The sequence below is a fragment of the Alosa sapidissima genome, chromosome 19, assembly GCF_018492685.1.
Source record: "Alosa sapidissima isolate fAloSap1 chromosome 19, fAloSap1.pri, whole genome shotgun sequence".
NCBI lineage: Eukaryota > Metazoa > Chordata > Actinopteri > Clupeiformes > Clupeidae > Alosa > Alosa sapidissima.
Window position 1 is genome coordinate 30,296,188 of NC_055975.1, and position 16,968 is coordinate 30,313,155.

Consider the following 16,968-nt stretch of genomic DNA (forward strand, 5'->3'; position numbering starts at 1 on the left):
GGTATTGTCCCCTTCCATAGCCTCCTCTGCCTTGTCCACCTCTTCCCTGGCGGAATCCTCCTCTGCCTCTTGGCTGGTACCATTGTTGTCTCTGTTGCTGTTGTTGTGGGGGTCCATATGGCGCTTGTTGCCATGTTTGCATCATGGGCTGCATGGGTTGCGGCTGCATCATTACTGGTTGTTGCACCATGGGTTGCTGCACTACCGGTGGTTGTGGCTGTGTGGTAGGGGCTGTAGCAGGCATTACCGGAGCTTGGGTAACTGCCTTTTTTGCCCCCTTCGCCTCCTGGAGCTGCACATGGGTCAGCTTCCTTATCGCTTCCTTCTCCTGCTGCTCCTCCTTGTCTTTCCCTTGTCTGTACAGAGTTACATGGTGTACCACTGCCAGTCTGAATTCTTCCTTTGGCATGGCTGCCAGGCGCCAGTCGCTTTCCAGCTGCGTCCTGACTTCTCTTGGCAGTGCGTCCATAACCGCTCTTCTGAACTGCATGGTGAGGGGACCGGAATCTTCTGGTCTTTGTTCCATCCTTATAGTCCATTCCTGCGCTGCCCTTTCCACGAAGGCTGCGGGGTTATCGCTGTCTTTGAGTTTCTCTATCCAGACGGCTGAGGGGCTGTAGTGGTTGGGGTAAGCTGCCCTTAGGGCCTTCCACACGTCGTTCCGGACGCTATCAAAACACAGGGCGTCTCTGCTGGCATTCATCAACCGCCCTAGGTTTTCTCTCTCTAGTACAGCCTCTGTGTCAGCTTTTCCCAATATCAGGCCGAGCAGATATTTTATATCTCCTACGGCCAGGTTCCGGCCTTGAGTCTCTGATTCCAGCCGACTTATCCATCTGCCCGCTCCCTCATGCAGGACAGGGAGCCGTGAAATGAGGCCATTCACATCTGAGTGGGTCCATGGCTGGTAGTGGGCCGTTTGGTTTTTTGTTATTAACGGTGCCATCACAACTGTTTCTTCCTCATCCAATTCCTCTGGGATGGCTTCCATTCTTTCTCTTCCTTTCCGTGCCCTCTCTCTTTCTTTCTTTCCCTCCTTTTCCAGTTTTTCCAGCTCCTTCTTGTTTTCTTTTAGGCCTTTCTTGACTCCCCCTTCAATCTCGTCGAGTCCCTTTCGCACTCCTTTTCTGATCTCGTCCAGGCCTTTTTCCACTCCTTTCTTCATCCTGCTGATTCCAAACAGTCCTGTGGCGAGCACACTGGGTGGGATCATCACTGGGAGTATTCCGGCCCGCCCTCTACATGCCTCTGTTTGTCGCTGGTGGGTCCTCACACCCTTCTCTCCTTTGAACGTCCTTCCGCAGCCGAGACACACTGAGGGGTCCTCTCCCCTCTGACCCTGTGGCAGTTCTCTCTGAGTTTGCTCTGTGAGGAACTGTTCCACGACTTCCAGCCCTACCTCCTCTTCTTCCGCTGACTCATAGTCCTCTCCTGAGCCAGCCTGGCTGTCTGCTCCGTCCGTATCTTCCTCCTCTTCTTCCGCTATCGCGGTTGGACCGCAGGTCAGTTCGAAGGTCAGTCGGCGGGCCCTCCTCCTTTCGGAGGACTCTCGTCTGGATTCTCGACGGCTTTCCCTTTTTCGTCCCATGGCCTCCATTCTTTTCAGGACTTCTGTCATTTCCCTTTTCAGGCTCTCGCCGCAGTTCCTGCAAGCCCTTTTATACTTGGCATGTTCTGGCGTGCTTTCTGGGCCTGTCCCCTTGTCTCCCCACTTCTCTATCTCTGTCAATTCCTCCATAATCTCCTCGGCCCGTTCTATCTCCTGCGATCCGATCTTTCTAGCGGCTTTCAACTCCTTCAGACCCTTTTCCATTCTCTCCATTTTTTCCTCATACCGATCTTCAACCCTCTGTTCCTCTCTTCTTCTGTTTCGGTATCTCGCTTCCGCTTGCCTAATGGCTTCTTCCACTTTCCTCCAGCACATCTGGGTGTATTCCTCGAGCTTCCGCCATGACTCTCTGCACCCCTCCTTCACTGGTTCCCTGTCCATCTGTGACCTCACCCAGGCCAGGGTCTTCAGGGCCTCTCTGTCTCGGGCTTCTCTTTCTTCCTCCCCTGTGGCCTCTACCCACTTTCTCATGGCTGTCTCCAGGTGGTTCCACAGCTTCCCGTACCATTGTCTCTGTTCCTCTTCTCCCCCCTCAGGGGCTTGTTCCTTCCTTTGGCCTGGAAGGCGTAGGGACTCGCTTCCTCCAGTTTCTGGATCACCTGCACGCCTCTTCTGGCTCTCCCGACAGAGTTCTTGGGGGCTGGTCACTGGAGATCCGTCTGTTTCCCGGTGGCCTCTTAGGCTTGTGTGGTAGTCACTCACCACCCGCTCCTCCAATTCCCTTTTAGTTTCTTCTTCCTCATCCCACTCTTTTCCTTCACTCGGCTCTGTACTTTCCAGAAGGTGCTCTGGGAGCGTTTCCCTGGTGGGGGATGATGGTGGCGATGCCTGTGCGGACGCCGGTTGGGAGGTTGATGGTCTCGGCTGGGGGTTGGCCTGTTCCCACCTTATTCTCTTTACTTCTTTCAGCACCTCCGCGCAGGTCCCTTCCAGGGTGATCCCCTTCACCATTAGTGGGGCCTGTACTGCCAGGTGCACCGTTGGGGCCTGTGACCCATATCCCGGTGCTTGTATTGCCAGGGTCCGTGGGTCCCTCTCTTCCAGGCGCCGGATTATTTCCCGCACGTTGTCCTCTTCTCGCGGCACCTCCGGGTACAGTTTGTCCTTTTCCCTGTATGGGGGAGGACGCAGCTCCTCCATGGGTGGAGCTCCTGGCTCTGCTGCTTGGGTCGGGGCGTCCAGCTCTTTTCCTGTGGGCTGTGATTGGGGGCACTTCTCTGTGGTGGGCGTTTCAGGCGGCGTGTCATTTTGGTCCGCCCTTTGCCTTCTCTTTCTCTCCGATATTTTAGCGAAGGCCTCCAGAGTTTTCAATTCCTTCTCTCTTTTTTCCTGCCTCCGTGTGCCTTTGTCATAACCCTTGTGGTTCATGATTTTTTCCCTCATTTGAGCAATTATTGTCGGGTTGAGTGACCCTTCTTTTGGCCATGCTGTGTGGTCTCCTTTGTATCTTAGGAACCACTTGTGGTTGATGTTCTTTACGTCCCTTTCAGCAATGGCATTCTCCCTTACTACTTCCTCCAGAGGTGTCATTGCTCTGGTTGCCATTTTTTCTTAGAGGTCGTTGTCTTCGGTGGAATGGGGATTTTTTCCGTAGTCTAGTTCGTTTATGTCCTCCCGGTCAGTGCAGAACAGGCGATAATCCTTTTCGTATTGTCTTTTTCTCTCCCTCCTGTATCTGTTCTGGTCTTTTTCCTCCCAGTCCAGTCGTAGGTCGCTCACCAAGTATAGTATAGAGTTCCGCACGTCGCCCCACTCCTGGAAGACCGTATTCAGTTTGCCTCTCCTTTCTTCAAATGCTTCTCCTCTATCGTTCACTGCGCTTACGCTCCACCCGTCACTCCCGTGCTCGGAGATTCTTATTGTCCACTTCTCTTTTATCTTCAGGCCACCCGATGTAGCCTCTCCTTTACTTCCGGCTGTTTGGGGCTGTGGTTCCTCCTGCTTCCTCACTGGCAGGCTATTAGGGGTTAGTTTACTCAACAAAGAAAGCGTCGCTTTTAGGTCTATGTCGTCTCGATATTTGCACCTATACGGGAATCTGCACTCAAAGGGGGCCTCACCCACGTATCCTACGTATTCTCGGCCCTCTCCGTCTCTGACGCTTGTCTCCCAGTCGTGTTCGTCGTATTCAACGATTTCTATGGCCCAGAGCACGTTCTGCTGTCCCTGTTCCATATACTTTCAACGTTTCTCCTGGACCTGCTTAATAGGCTTCTGTGCTTTGTTAATCCGATGTATCGCTATCGTCGCTCCTTGTGTCCATAGGTGTCCCTAACTCTAACGGGTAAGCCTTCCCTATCAGATATTCTATTTTTTCTAGTAGCTCTGTGTAACTGTGGCACCGATATGCTCCGTTCACGAGACCCTCTCGGTTTCTTGTAAATATGCACCACTTATTGTCCTGTAGCCGAATGAAAGTGATATGCCACTTACTTTCTAAGTTCATTCGCTATTTGTGGGCGTTACTCTGCTTATTTTCTCTAGTCCCTGCTTTTATCTCAATATTATAACTATTCTTCCTATTTCACCAACGTTATTGTATCAGTGGGGGCTTTGAGTCCTTATCTTTTCTTTTCAATAATACTTCTCCACTCAAGATTACCTTTTAACCTTTTATTTTGCTTTTACAAAGTACATTTATTGACTTTATTTTCTCTTTACTTTATTGAAGCAGGTACAACACTTTAAATTTGAGCAAAGTTAGCGGATTACAATTTTTTGCTAAGCCGTTACTGTGGGGTTTATTCAGCTCAAGCAGTTGTTATAGAGGCCCTGCAGTAGTGCCTCCCCTTCCACTAGCTTTCTATCTATATTCTCTATCCGTCCCCCTCCTCCTGGCAGCTGGGGAATCCCTCTCAAACTTGCGCTTCCTTCCCTCAGGTGGGGCAAAGAGCTGGTCAACCACTGGCCTTGTGTTCACCCCCACAAACTTTCCTACCTGCTCTATTACTGTCTGCAGTGCCAATGGCGCTACGCTGGTGCCTAGTCTCGAGTGGGTTCCTCCGTATTTGTCAAGGTGGTCAATATGAACTGAATATTTATCCCTAGTGCTCCCTTCCTTGTTCCAGAACACTGACACTGATAAAGACTCTCTCATAAAATCTGCCAGCCTTCCTCTATCTCGGCCAACTATCTCTTTCAGCACCTGTTCTATATCCCGCACTGGCTGGGGCTCAGTCGGGCCGTGAACCTCCTCCTGCTGGGGCACAGTTGGACTGTAGCTTGAGTTGGACCGGGGGTTGGTTGGGCTATAGCTTGTAGAGGGCGGTGAGCTATATCGGGGGGTGGTTGGGCTGTTAACTACACGGAATGGGCTGCGAATCAGCTGATGGGACACGGTGTTGCCTGGATAGGGAGTTGGAGCTCTCACTAGACCCCCTTGACCTGACTCCTGGCGCTCCTCTTCCTCTGACCCTAGGCTGCTGTATCCTGTCTCTGGTGGGGCACTTACTTCCCCTGGCTCAATGTCTGCCTCTTCCTCTCTCACACTACTGTTTGGAGTGAACTCTTCTGGGGAGTCTGTGTCTGGTTCTTCCTCACCTGACTCATCAGAAATTTCAAAGCGGTAGAGGACTTTTCCTAGGGTCTCTGGCCTATGGTCTCTCACAATCCTAATCTTGGGCAATATTGTTACTCTAACAGGGGGCTCGGGGGGGGCATCTGCAAAAACCTCCAACAACTGCAACAATCTCCTTATGTTCAGGCTATGGTTGCTGTGCAAGCTTCTTATGAATATTGCAGCCGCAACTTCTATTATGTGAGTTTGACGTCCGTCTGTTAGCGTGGCGATCCTCCTTCCCTCGCCGAACTCCTCTACCTCAAATTTGTACGTGCGCTTGTCTTGCATCTATTGTGGGCCCATGCCCAGGCGGTCAAAAGAAAACACAACGGCGCACACTCAGTTTTTACAGAAACAACAGCAGATTATAATAAAATGTATTTTGTTCATCACCCTTTGCTCAGGACAGTTTCACACGTTCAACTTACAGCTAATATTGCAGTTTTTTACCTATTAACCCGTTCCTTTTCTCTGAAACACACATATATTTTAGGGCAGCCCGTGCTCCCTTTACACAAAATACTATTTTAGTTTTCTCCTTGAAAACTAGATTTCCTCCTTGGAAATTAAAACACTATTTTAGTTTTCTCCTTGAAAACTAGATTTCCTCCTTGGAAATTATTACATGGCCATTTAAGTCAGTTTTCTCCTTGAAAACTATTTTAACCGGTTCACAAAATTACAAAACGCTTTTTAAGACCAACAGTGCAACCCAATCTCTGTCTGGTGTCTCCACTATCCTTTTGAGGATTCAGGTTAGCACCCCTTCCCGGCCTACCCACCGACTCCCACAGTACAGCTCTCCCTAATAATAAGCAAAAGTGCTTACCTTTTTTGGGCCCGGAGAGCTGCACTGGAGAAGTCTGTTTCACCCGGGACGGAACTGCTTTCCCTGTTGAATCCTTTCAAATCTCGGTGGGACCTCCAGATCTGTCGTGGAAAACATCCACTTTCCAAAACCTCCAATTCAACTAGCACTCTGATGTCAAAGACCCGAAGGAGAACACCAAGACGAGAGAAGCTGAAGACTGTTGATCCTTTATTCACCGTATTGCAGTGATAATACAATCCAAACAGAGTCAGGACTGGACCGTCAGGCAATAGAGTGGTGAGTGGCAGCTGCTACCCCGATGAGATCTGATCTGAATGTGCCTGAGCTCTCTCCTTTATACTCTCGGGGGCCTGAGAGGCGTTCCTATCCCCAGGAACGTCACCAGGCCCCTTTTAGCCAATCAGAGCGTTTTGGGACTTGAGATATTGGTGGAAACTCCTCCTCACATAAACATTAAAAAATGTGTGTTGCTAGGCAGAATACATGTGTCCAGGTTCTATGTGTAATCTGTTGCCAGGCAGGGTACGTTTTGATTTGGTTCTATGTGTCACTTCAACATCTGGTTTCACTTCCTCTCTCTGGAAGTCCCCTGCTTCTCCTTTTCTGCTAGCCCCTTCTATTTATGCCCTTCTGGTAAGCACCTTTCTCCCCCAGGCCCTGTTTTGTTTATTTCCACTCTTAGCCTTTGACCGTCCAGTCTCATGACTTCCAGTACATGTTTTGCATAACAGCTGCACAAGCAATGGACCGTAGCTGCACAAGCAATGGACCGTCCAGTCTCATGACTTCCAGTAAATGTTTGCATATTAAATGGAAGGTCTCCTTAATAGACCAGTACACACACACAAGCATTATTATTAAATGTGTCTAGATAATATCACCACAGTAGCCTACATCATCTGGGTGATGGAGTGGTATATGTGTAGGATGTTTGATGTATTTCCACTCACATAACGTTACCCAACAACTGCTGAACAACGCCGACACACAGTTTCTTCTTATCCACCACTCTCTCGCCTGTACTACTGTAACTGAAGTTCTCAAACTTGCGATCTTAAAGAGACCAGCGGGTCCTCTAACTCAGGGGTTCTCAAACTTTTGTGGGCCGGGGATCCCTCATGGAGTGGAAAATTCTCCAAGGACCCCTCATAATCGCAGCACATAAAACTTAAGTTAATCATGTAGCTGTATAGCCTTTTTTCTGTTAGATGCTTATGTTATTTGTATTTTAAAAACATAGAGTGCTAATACCACAATAGTCATGTTAGCAAACTTTGACAGTATGTAGGATTTTTTTTAAAGGATTGTTGTTTCTTTGACAAATGTAGGCCTATTGTGTTTGAACACATAGTGTTTGCTTAACATAACTTTCATTTTGTTGGCGGTTAATTAATAGTAAAGTGTTTTGACGTATTGATGTAATGTATCAGCTGATCAATTGGGCAAATACTGATACTGTAGCATTTTTCGCCATATAAGACAATTTCATATTTTGTAGCAAACTTTGTCAGGGACCCTCTGACAATGTGCTGCGGACCCCACTTTGAGAACCAATGGACTAACTCTTGTGGGTCGCCACCACTCGCTTAGTGCTGCTATCTCTGGCTGACTGACTCAACCGACGACCTGATAAAAAAATAACAGGCGCCAATCAGAGCTAAGGCGAGGCTACAGATTAGCGTTAGAACTCTCGTATCTAACATTAATTCCGCATTACATTAATTAATCCGCACGCGAGTTTTATGTATTTTTATACCGTGTATTCTCCGTGTAAATTCATGCACCGAACCGTGACGCCCGTACCGTTTCGGTTCAATACGAATACATGTAACGTTACACCCCTAGTGTACATGTGTGCGTGCGTGCGAGTGTACGTGCGTGCGTGTGTATGTGTGTGTGTGTTTGTGTGAGTGCGAGAGTGTGTGTGTGTGTGTGTGTTTGTGTGAGTGAGAGAGAGAGAGACTGTGTGTGTGTGTGTGTGTGTGTGTGTGTGTGTGTGTGTGTGTGTGTGAGAGAGAGAGAGAGAGAGACTGTGGGTCTGTTCAAAATGGAAGACAGCTGCCTACTGCCTCCCTCCCTACATAGAGAGCCGTCTCACTAGACATGACTTTGGATTAAATGCATCTTAAAAATTAGCGTAGCACTCTAGAATCTTTGGTTAACACTACGGTATGACGTTAGCAAAGGCCGGACTTAAAACTAAATTAGCATACGTAAGCAGGCTAACGGTATAAATTAGTTTTAAGGGGCGGCAGATATATCAGACCAGACGCTATCAATGCAACAACAATGGCATAATCAGATAGTAAATTGTTTATTTCTCATCTCAAATCTACAAATCTAAGCAAAATAATGTCACACAAATTACATTGAAACAGATTAAGCAGCCATTACTGATGTCATCCGCCATCTTTGTTTACTTTTCACAGCTGTTTCAGACGTTGCCGCAAAGGATTATGGGTAGGAGGGAGCATGAAGTGTGCATTGATGCTGCCTCCAAAAATTACCTTTACTGGAGAAATCTAAGATATCTTAGAAGGCAGCAAAATTAGTTTTTTCGGTTTCGAACCACACTTGCTGCCTCTCTCCCCAGTTAGATATCTTAAAAGGCAGCAGTTCTACCCGTTTGGAACAGACCCAGAGTGTGTGTGAGTGAGAGAAAGAGGGTGTGTGTGTGTGTGTGTTTACCTGAGGTCCTTGGGCCCTCTTGTCACTAAGAGCGTGGAGCAGACGCTGTCCCCATCAGAGCTCTTTGGTTCTGCCACCTCCACACTGTCAGACATAACCATCCCAGTTAGCATGAGGAACTAGGACCTTATTAGCGTGAGGAACTAGAACCTTATTAGCGTGAGGAACTAGAACCTTATTAGCATGAGGAACTAGAACTAGAACCTTATTAGCATGAGGAACTAGGACCTTATTAGCGTGAGGAACTAGAACCTTATTAGCGTGAGGAACTAGAACTAGAACCGTATTAGCATGAGGAACTAGGACATATTAGCATGAGGAACTACAGTAGAACCTTATTAGCATGAGGAACTAGAGCATATTAGCATGAGGAACTAGGACATATTAGCATGAGGAACTAGGACATATTAGTGTGAGGAACTACAGTAGAACCTTATTAGCATGAGGAACTAGAACATATTAGCATGAGGAACTAGGACATATTAGCATGAGGAACTAGGACATATTAGCATGAGGAACTACAGTAGAACCTTATTAGAGTGAGGAACTACAGTAGAACCTTATTAGCATGAGGAACTAGGACATATTAGCACGAGGAACTATAACTAGAACTTTATTAGCGTGAGGCCGTGTGTGTGTGTGTGTGTGTGTGTGTATGTGTGTGTGTGTGTGTATATGTGTGTGTGTGTGTGTATGTGTGTGTGTGTGTGTGTGTGTGTGTGTGAGCTAACCTGCAGTAGGTGACCGAGGGGCATGTGTGTGTGTGTGTGTGTGTGTGTGTGAGCTAACCTGCAGTAGGTGACCGAGGGGCATGTTTGTGTGTGTGTGTGAGCTAACCTGCAGTAGGTGACCGAGGGGCATGTGTGTGTGTGTGTGTGTGTGTGTGAGCTAACCTGCAGTAGGTGACCGAGGGGCATGTGTGTGTGTGTGTGTGTGAGCTAACCTGCAGTAGGTGACTGAGGGGCATGTGTGTGTGTGTGTGTGTGTGTGTGTGAGCTAACCTGCAGTAGGTGACCGAGGGGCATGTGTGTGTGTGTGCGTGTGTGTGAGCTAACCTGCAGTAGGTGACCGAGGGGCATGTGTGTGTGTGTGTGTGTGAGCTAACCTGCAGTAGGTGACTGAGGGGCATGTGTGTGTGTGTGTGTGTGTGTGTGTGTGAGCTAACCTGCAGTAGGTGACCGAGGGGCATGTGTGTGTGTGTGTGAGCTAACCTGCAGTAGGTGACCGAGGGGCATGTGTGTGTGAGCTAACCTGCAGTAGGTGACTGAGGGGCATGTGTGTGTGTGTGTGTGTGTATGTGTGTGTGTGAGCTAACCTGCAGTAGGTGACCGAGGGGCATGTGTGTGTGTGTGAGCTAACCTGCAGTAGGTGACCGAGGGGCATGTGTGTGTGTGTGCGTGTGTGTGAGCTAACCTGCAGTAGGTGACCGAGGGGCATGTGTGTGTGTGTGTGTCTTACCTTACATACTCTAAGGTGGGGCATGTGTGGATGAGGGAGAGGATCCTGCTGGCCCAGCTCGTGGTCAGGCAGCGCACACTCAACACCGCCCTCTTCAGGCCAGACAGAGAACGCACGGAGGAGAGCAGCCCATCCACACGCTCATCAAACAGCGGGCTATTGGACACACACACACACACACACACACACACACACACACACACACACACACACACACACACACACACACACACACACACACACACACACACACACACACACACACACACACACACACACACACACACACACACACACACACACACACACACACACACACACAGACAGTTACAGGGCAGCCGTGGCCTACTGGTTAGTGCTTCGGACTTGTAACCGGAGGGTTGCCGTTTCGAACCCCGACCAGTAGGCGTGGCTGAAGTGCCCTTGAGCAAGGCACCTAACCCCTCACTGCTCCCCGAGCGCCGCTGTTGTTGCAGGCAGCTCACTGCGCCGGGATTAGTGTGTGCTTCACCTCACTGTGTGTTCACTGTGTGCTGAGTGTGTTTCACTAATTCACGGATTGGGATAAATGCAGAGACCAAATTTCCCTCACGGGATCAAAAGAGTATATACTTACTTATACTTATACATGGTGCTGGGTCTAGTGCTGCCTTTGATTACTAATGCGTTTGCCGTTTGTTGCTCCTACCCTGCACTGTCTCCTGTCACTTCCTGTAGGTGGAGCCTAGTGAGCTTACTGGTTGCTGATAGGCTCTCCTTCATTACTGGGGCCAGCCCACTCGTATAAAGTAGAGATGCGCGGATGGCCTATTATTTCAACCGTAACTGCATAGCAAAACTTATCATTCATCCGCCATCCATCCACACCAACGTTTTTTGACCAATTTTCAAAACCGCACCCGCCTGCCATCCGCTGGTTGTTTTAATGTATATGGGTGATGCGGTGCTGCTGACGTGAGGCTAGAAAGCTCTTGCCCTGTTCTAGAAAGACTGATTCAATGCAGCAAATATATTAAAAGGCTAAAGTCCTACATTGGCTATGTTGTAGCCTATCCCCAGAATATCAGCAGCAAACTCGGTCTCTGTCTCGCAAAACAGTCTCCAAATAAAACGCACATCGGCCTGTAACCTACACTTTTATCATTGTAATAAAAAACGCAATTTGGCACATACATTCAACATGCTGCTATTTAGCCTACTAATTAATGCCTATTGTACTTTATTTTTTGCAAAAAGAAAGAAATCCTTAATTAAACAACAAGCCATTCACATTATAGCCTACTTTACACACTGTCATGTCAGGGTGACACTATGACAAGCCTGCTCTGAAGACTCCCATTCATTTTGACTGCATGGGAAGAGAGCGCGTCTTTTTCAGACCGACAGCGCAATTCATTTTATACCAGCAGGCCGATCGGACAAACTATGGCGCCTCGACATTAAAGAAACGCCGACTCTATTCATTCCGAAAGTCCACCGCACATCAGTGCAACGTGCATGCTCACATTTTTAGTAACAACCGCCAAACTTGCTTGCTTGCCTTACACATCTAAGTTTTCAGACTATTTTTCTTACCTTCTTTTTTCCGCTGTGGATGTTATTGAGCTTGTAGGAGTTTTAACTCTTACGTTCTGAACATCTCGCACTGCCATCGCCCGATGTCATTTCTGAGTCATATCACTCCATAATCTGTCTCTCTTTTAAATGCCTATTCCCTGAATGGTAGGCTACAATGACTATGTGTTTTATATATGATATCGAAACAAAATAACCCAGGCAGTCTCATCTACGAGATGTTTAGGCCTCCTTCAATACTGGCAGCTGGGCTCATAGGTTGCAGATTTGCTTAGTGGCCTACCAAGGCTCTGCAACGAGACGCGACATGGGAGATGAATCATCGGTCAACTTGCACTGTAGCCTATTCTACTTTCTTATTGCACACTGGAGAGGAAAAAATGCTGGTAGTCTACGATAGGCTACTTAATTTACACTTTTTTTTACCTTTAGTGTGTGTGTGCGTGCGTGAGAGGGGTTGCTCAGTGAAACATCGGAATACACCAACTCCGCAACACCATCTCTGATAGAAGCAACTAGGCCAAATTACTGCCTGAGGAAAATTTGACTATTTCAAAGTGTGCTCGTTTTTTTCGGATGTAGGTAACACAATTTAACAATGTATAGACTATATATATTTTTTCCATTTGATTGGTTCAACCGCCACCCGCCCGAATTTAATTAAAATATTATATTTCTTCATGTCATCCGCCCGATCCGCGGTTTAACCGCAGAGTCCGCGGCTGTAACCGCGAACCGCGCATGTCTAGTGTGTGTGTGTGTTTGCCCAAGTATGATGCAATGCTCTGCGCTCAGTGTTGAGAAACTAATAAATATGAGAGAGGCACACACACACACACACTCACAAAAATAATCAATTAAGTTGATGAGAGTCTGATGACTGACGACTCATGTGTGTGTGTGTGTGAACGCCATTTAGGGGTGTGTGTGTGTGTGTGTGTACTCCATTCAGGTGTGTGTGTATCTGTGTGTGTACACTCCATTTTGGTGTATGTGTGTGTGTATTTCATTCAAGTGTGTATATGTGTGTGTGTGTGTGTGTGTCAGCACAGATCTGTAGAGTAGTGTGAGGTCAGGGAGAAGGACACTGCAGAGCGTTGGCATACTCAGCTGTCTTATTCATATTGAAATGAAGGACACACACACACACACACACACATACAGACAGACAGAGGTCATCTAATAAATAAGTGTGTGTGTGTGTGTGTGTCTGTGTGTGTGTGTGTATCCTTTAATTACTTTTTCAATCCTTTTGTGTTTTGTTTTGGAAGGGGGAAATGTAACAGATTTGACAGTTCAGCACCCTTCCCCTCTATCTCTCTCTCTCACACACACACACACACACACACACACACACACACACACACACACACACACTGTAAGCATATTTAAAAAGCTGAAATGACATTGTGACATCAGAGATAAAATGAGAGACAGTAAGAGATGATGGGATGAGAAGAAAGTGAGGAGAGGACAGGAATAGAGAGAGGGGAGGAGGAGGAGAGAGAGAGAGAGAGAGAGAGAGAGCAGGGGAGAGGACAGGAATGGAGAGAGGAGGGGAGGAGGAGGAGAGAGAGAGAGAGAGCAGGCCAGAGGACAAGAATGGAGAGAGGAGGAGGGGAGGAGGAGGAAAGAGAGAGGAGGCCCGTTGTCCCAGGGACACATTGGGAAGATGTCTGAGACAACTCTGGGACAGTGGACAAAATCCGCGCATCTCTAGTATAAAGCCCACCTTGGCTTTTCTGTGTGTTAATGGAATTTTTGCTATATGTCATAATCACGTTCGTGAACTTAGTGAAGACACACACACACACACACACACACACACACACACACACACACACACACACACACACACACACACACACTTTTTGCTATATGTCAATCACATTCGTGAACTTAGTGAAACAAAGGAAAACATTAAAATCAAAATACTTTCCCCGCAAAACCTGTTACCAGTCTTTTATGTTGTGTTATCCAACTTGACTGAAATTGTTTAGCATCACTGTGGCCAATGTCCTGAACTCACCCAATTAGGTCACCCTCACCCTCACGTTTTTAGGCCTCTCTCTCTCTCCCTCTCTTTGCTGTGTGTGTGTGTGTGTGTGTGTGTGTGTGTGTGTGTGTGTGTGTGGGATGTCTGACCTCTCTGGCAGATGCTTCAAACGGCCAAACTCCTGGAGAATGGCCATCCAGTCCTCACAGGACACGGCCGACGCCCCAGACACGCTCAGAGAGAGCGACGACAGCTCAGGCTCAGGGTCCACCCGACACGGATGCCGGATACTTAGCCTGCATCCCACAACACACAGATAAACAAATAAACAAACAACAACACAACACACACACACACACACACAACACAACACACACATAAACAAACAACAACAACACACACACACACACACACAACACAAAAAACACACACACATACCAAAAACACACACACACAGAAAATAAAAACAATCAGACAGATAGACAGACAGATAGATAGATAGATAGATAGATAGATAGATAGATATACTTTTAATTACAGTGTTCCAGCAGCCATATAAACACAGCATTCACACATACATACATACATACATACATAAATTATTCAAAAAAAATATTATTCCTCTCTCTACTCAGGGGGTAGTCATTATAAAGTACTATTGCAGTGGGTAAAACAGTATCTGTCTTTCTCACAGCTTAGCTGGCATAGCCTCCAACTGAAAACACTTTGTTGTTTGACCAGTAAGTTGTGTAGTGGATGTGAGGTATTGCCCAATCTATTTAACAGTTTGTGCAGCATCCTTCTCTCCACCACCAACTCCAGGGACTCTAGAGCTGTCCCCAGCACAGAGACAGCTTTCCTTATGATTTGATTCAGTTTCTTAGTGTCCCTGGCTGTAATGCTGCTGCCCCAACAGATGGCAGAAAAGAAAATTGCACTTGCAACAACACTCTGATAAAACATCTGCAACATTTTGCTGCACACATGAAATGAGCTCAGGCCTGGCCCTGCTAAAGTCCACCACCATTTCCCTTGTCTTAGCCACATGTCACAAAGTGGTCCACCAGTGGCCTGTACTCCGTCTCCTCACCATCACTGACACACCCCACAACTGCAGAATCATCTGAGAACTTCTGCAGGTCACATGACTGAGAGTTGCACTGGACGTCTGGTGTACAGTGCGAAGAGAAAAGGACACCGCACAGTCCCTTTTGGTGCTCCTATGTTACTGACTAACTGCTCAGACACACAGATCTTTCATTCTCACAACCTGTGGTCTGTCAGTCAGGTCGTCAATAATCCATGAAGTTACAGAGATACAGAGGGCCAGATGTACTAATGCTTTTGCGTCCATTTGTTTCGCAACGTGGGCGTAAAATCGTGGCGAGGTCCAAAGCGCAGACCGCCATGTCATGCAGACCGCCATGTCATGCAGACCGCCATGTCACGCATTCATGGGAGGCTCAAGGGGAAAGTGGGAGTTTAGTGTAAAGAGATGGGAGGGGAAGAGTAAAGAGCGCCTAATTATGCGCCTGAATATCTCTGCCTTGTAGAAGCAGGTGTTAATCCAAATTTCGGTTAAATGCGTCAATAAAAGAACCTTTCAAAGACAACAGAATCGCTATTTAGGGCACCAGTTTTGCGTCTTTTTTCTATATCAAAATTAATTTTCGTTGGCCTTTCAAATGTCTTACTTTCACTTTTACGTCATCCACTTGAATTCCTACTTGCTAGATTTGACCAATCTCCCATAGCCTACGTGCACAAGTAGTTTGAGTAGAACTACTGATCTTCATTATCTCCCTGCTTGTTGACATCTTATCATGTATGGTATTATTTCATGATCGCTAAACGTTTGATTCGTTTTAATGTTGTCATCAGTTAACTTCATTCAACTGCAAATGTATGTAGGCTATGCCGTTCAGTTGTGGACGTTCATAAGGCATGAAAGCTAGCAGCCCGGGCTTTTAGCTTGACTGTCCCGATCCGAGGTGCTAGGTGCAGGGCTGAGGCGCGCAGGTTACACATGCACCTCCTTCACAGTAGAACATACACCTCCCTCACAGTAGAACATGCACCTCTCTCACAGTAGAACATCCACCTCCCTCACAGATAGACAGATAGACAGATAGATAGATAGATAGATAGATAGATAGACAGATAGATAGATAAATAGATAGATAAACAGATAGACAGACAGACAGACACAAACAGACAATACAGAGAGACATAGATGGATCCTCACGTGAAGCCGTCTTTGTCTCTTCTCAGTGTGAGGCTGGAGCAGACTGCCCCCTCCTGGTGAGCCTCTGGTGGTACATCGTCTGAAATGCTGTCAAATACCTTCATCAGACAGCAGTGAAACAGGGGACCAAAATGCAATGCCAGCCATTTCAAAAACGCTAAGCAGCACAAATTATTTTGACAAATGGAATAACTGTGTGTGTGTGTGTGTGTGTGTGTGTGTGTGTGTGTGTCTGTGCGTGTCTGTGTGTGTGTGCGTGTGCGTGTGTGTGTGGTGTGTGTGTGTGTGGTGTGTGTGTGAGTGAGTGTGTGTGTGTGAGTGTGTCTGTGTGTGTCTGTGCGCGTGTGCGTGTGTGTGTGGTGTGTGTGTGTGTGTGTGTTACCTGATGTCCACTAGGCTGGGGCAGGTGTTGCTGAGGGACAGGAGTGCTGATGCCCAGTCCAGCGTGAGGCGGCTCACTCTCACAAACAGCCCCTTCAGCCCACACACACCATGCAGCGCTGACCGCAGCACACTGGGGCCCTCCTCACACACTCTACTGCTGCAGAGCAGGAACACACACTCACGCACACACACACACACACACACACACGCACACTCACGCACACACACACACACACACACACATTTTTTTAGACCCTGCCATGGATGAAATTCTACGAAATTTGGCATACCCCCAGAGAATGTCAGGTTAATCATACACATAAAATTTGGTGCAGTTCTGAACATCTTAACTGAAGAGAGGGGTGATTAAAGCAGAATGATATTGCATTTTCATTTTTTACCGGGGGGGGTGCAAATCACAAATGAGTGATTATGGGCCAGGTTGATGTGGGCCCTTCAGACCAACATACCATAAAAATGTCTTCATCCTCGGTGCCACGGTTCAGGTAGTTATTTAGGAAAAACTGCATTTTTTGGGTTTCGAGGGCTCCCAGCGCGGGGGGGGGGGGGGGGGTTCTGTAGTGACCCCCGGGGACCAAACTAAATGTTTTCGTAAAAGTCT

At 47.4% G+C, this 16,968-nt stretch overlaps 1 protein-coding gene across 1 annotated transcript in view; it reads right to left on the bottom strand.

Moving 5' to 3' along the window:
• Positions 1–16,968, bottom strand: part of LOC121692770 — a 60,234-nt gene that overhangs the window by 29,069 nt on the left and 14,197 nt on the right. The window contains exons 11-15 of the mRNA XM_042071646.1: positions 16,345–16,503; positions 15,963–16,049; positions 13,867–14,013; positions 10,147–10,302; positions 8,689–8,772 (exon numbers count right to left, since the gene is read on the bottom strand). Of these exons, the coding sequence (XP_041927580.1) occupies positions 8,689–8,772; positions 10,147–10,302; positions 13,867–14,013; positions 15,963–16,049; positions 16,345–16,503 (633 nt within the window). The remainder of the gene's footprint in view (positions 1–8,688; positions 8,773–10,146; positions 10,303–13,866; positions 14,014–15,962; positions 16,050–16,344; positions 16,504–16,968) is intronic.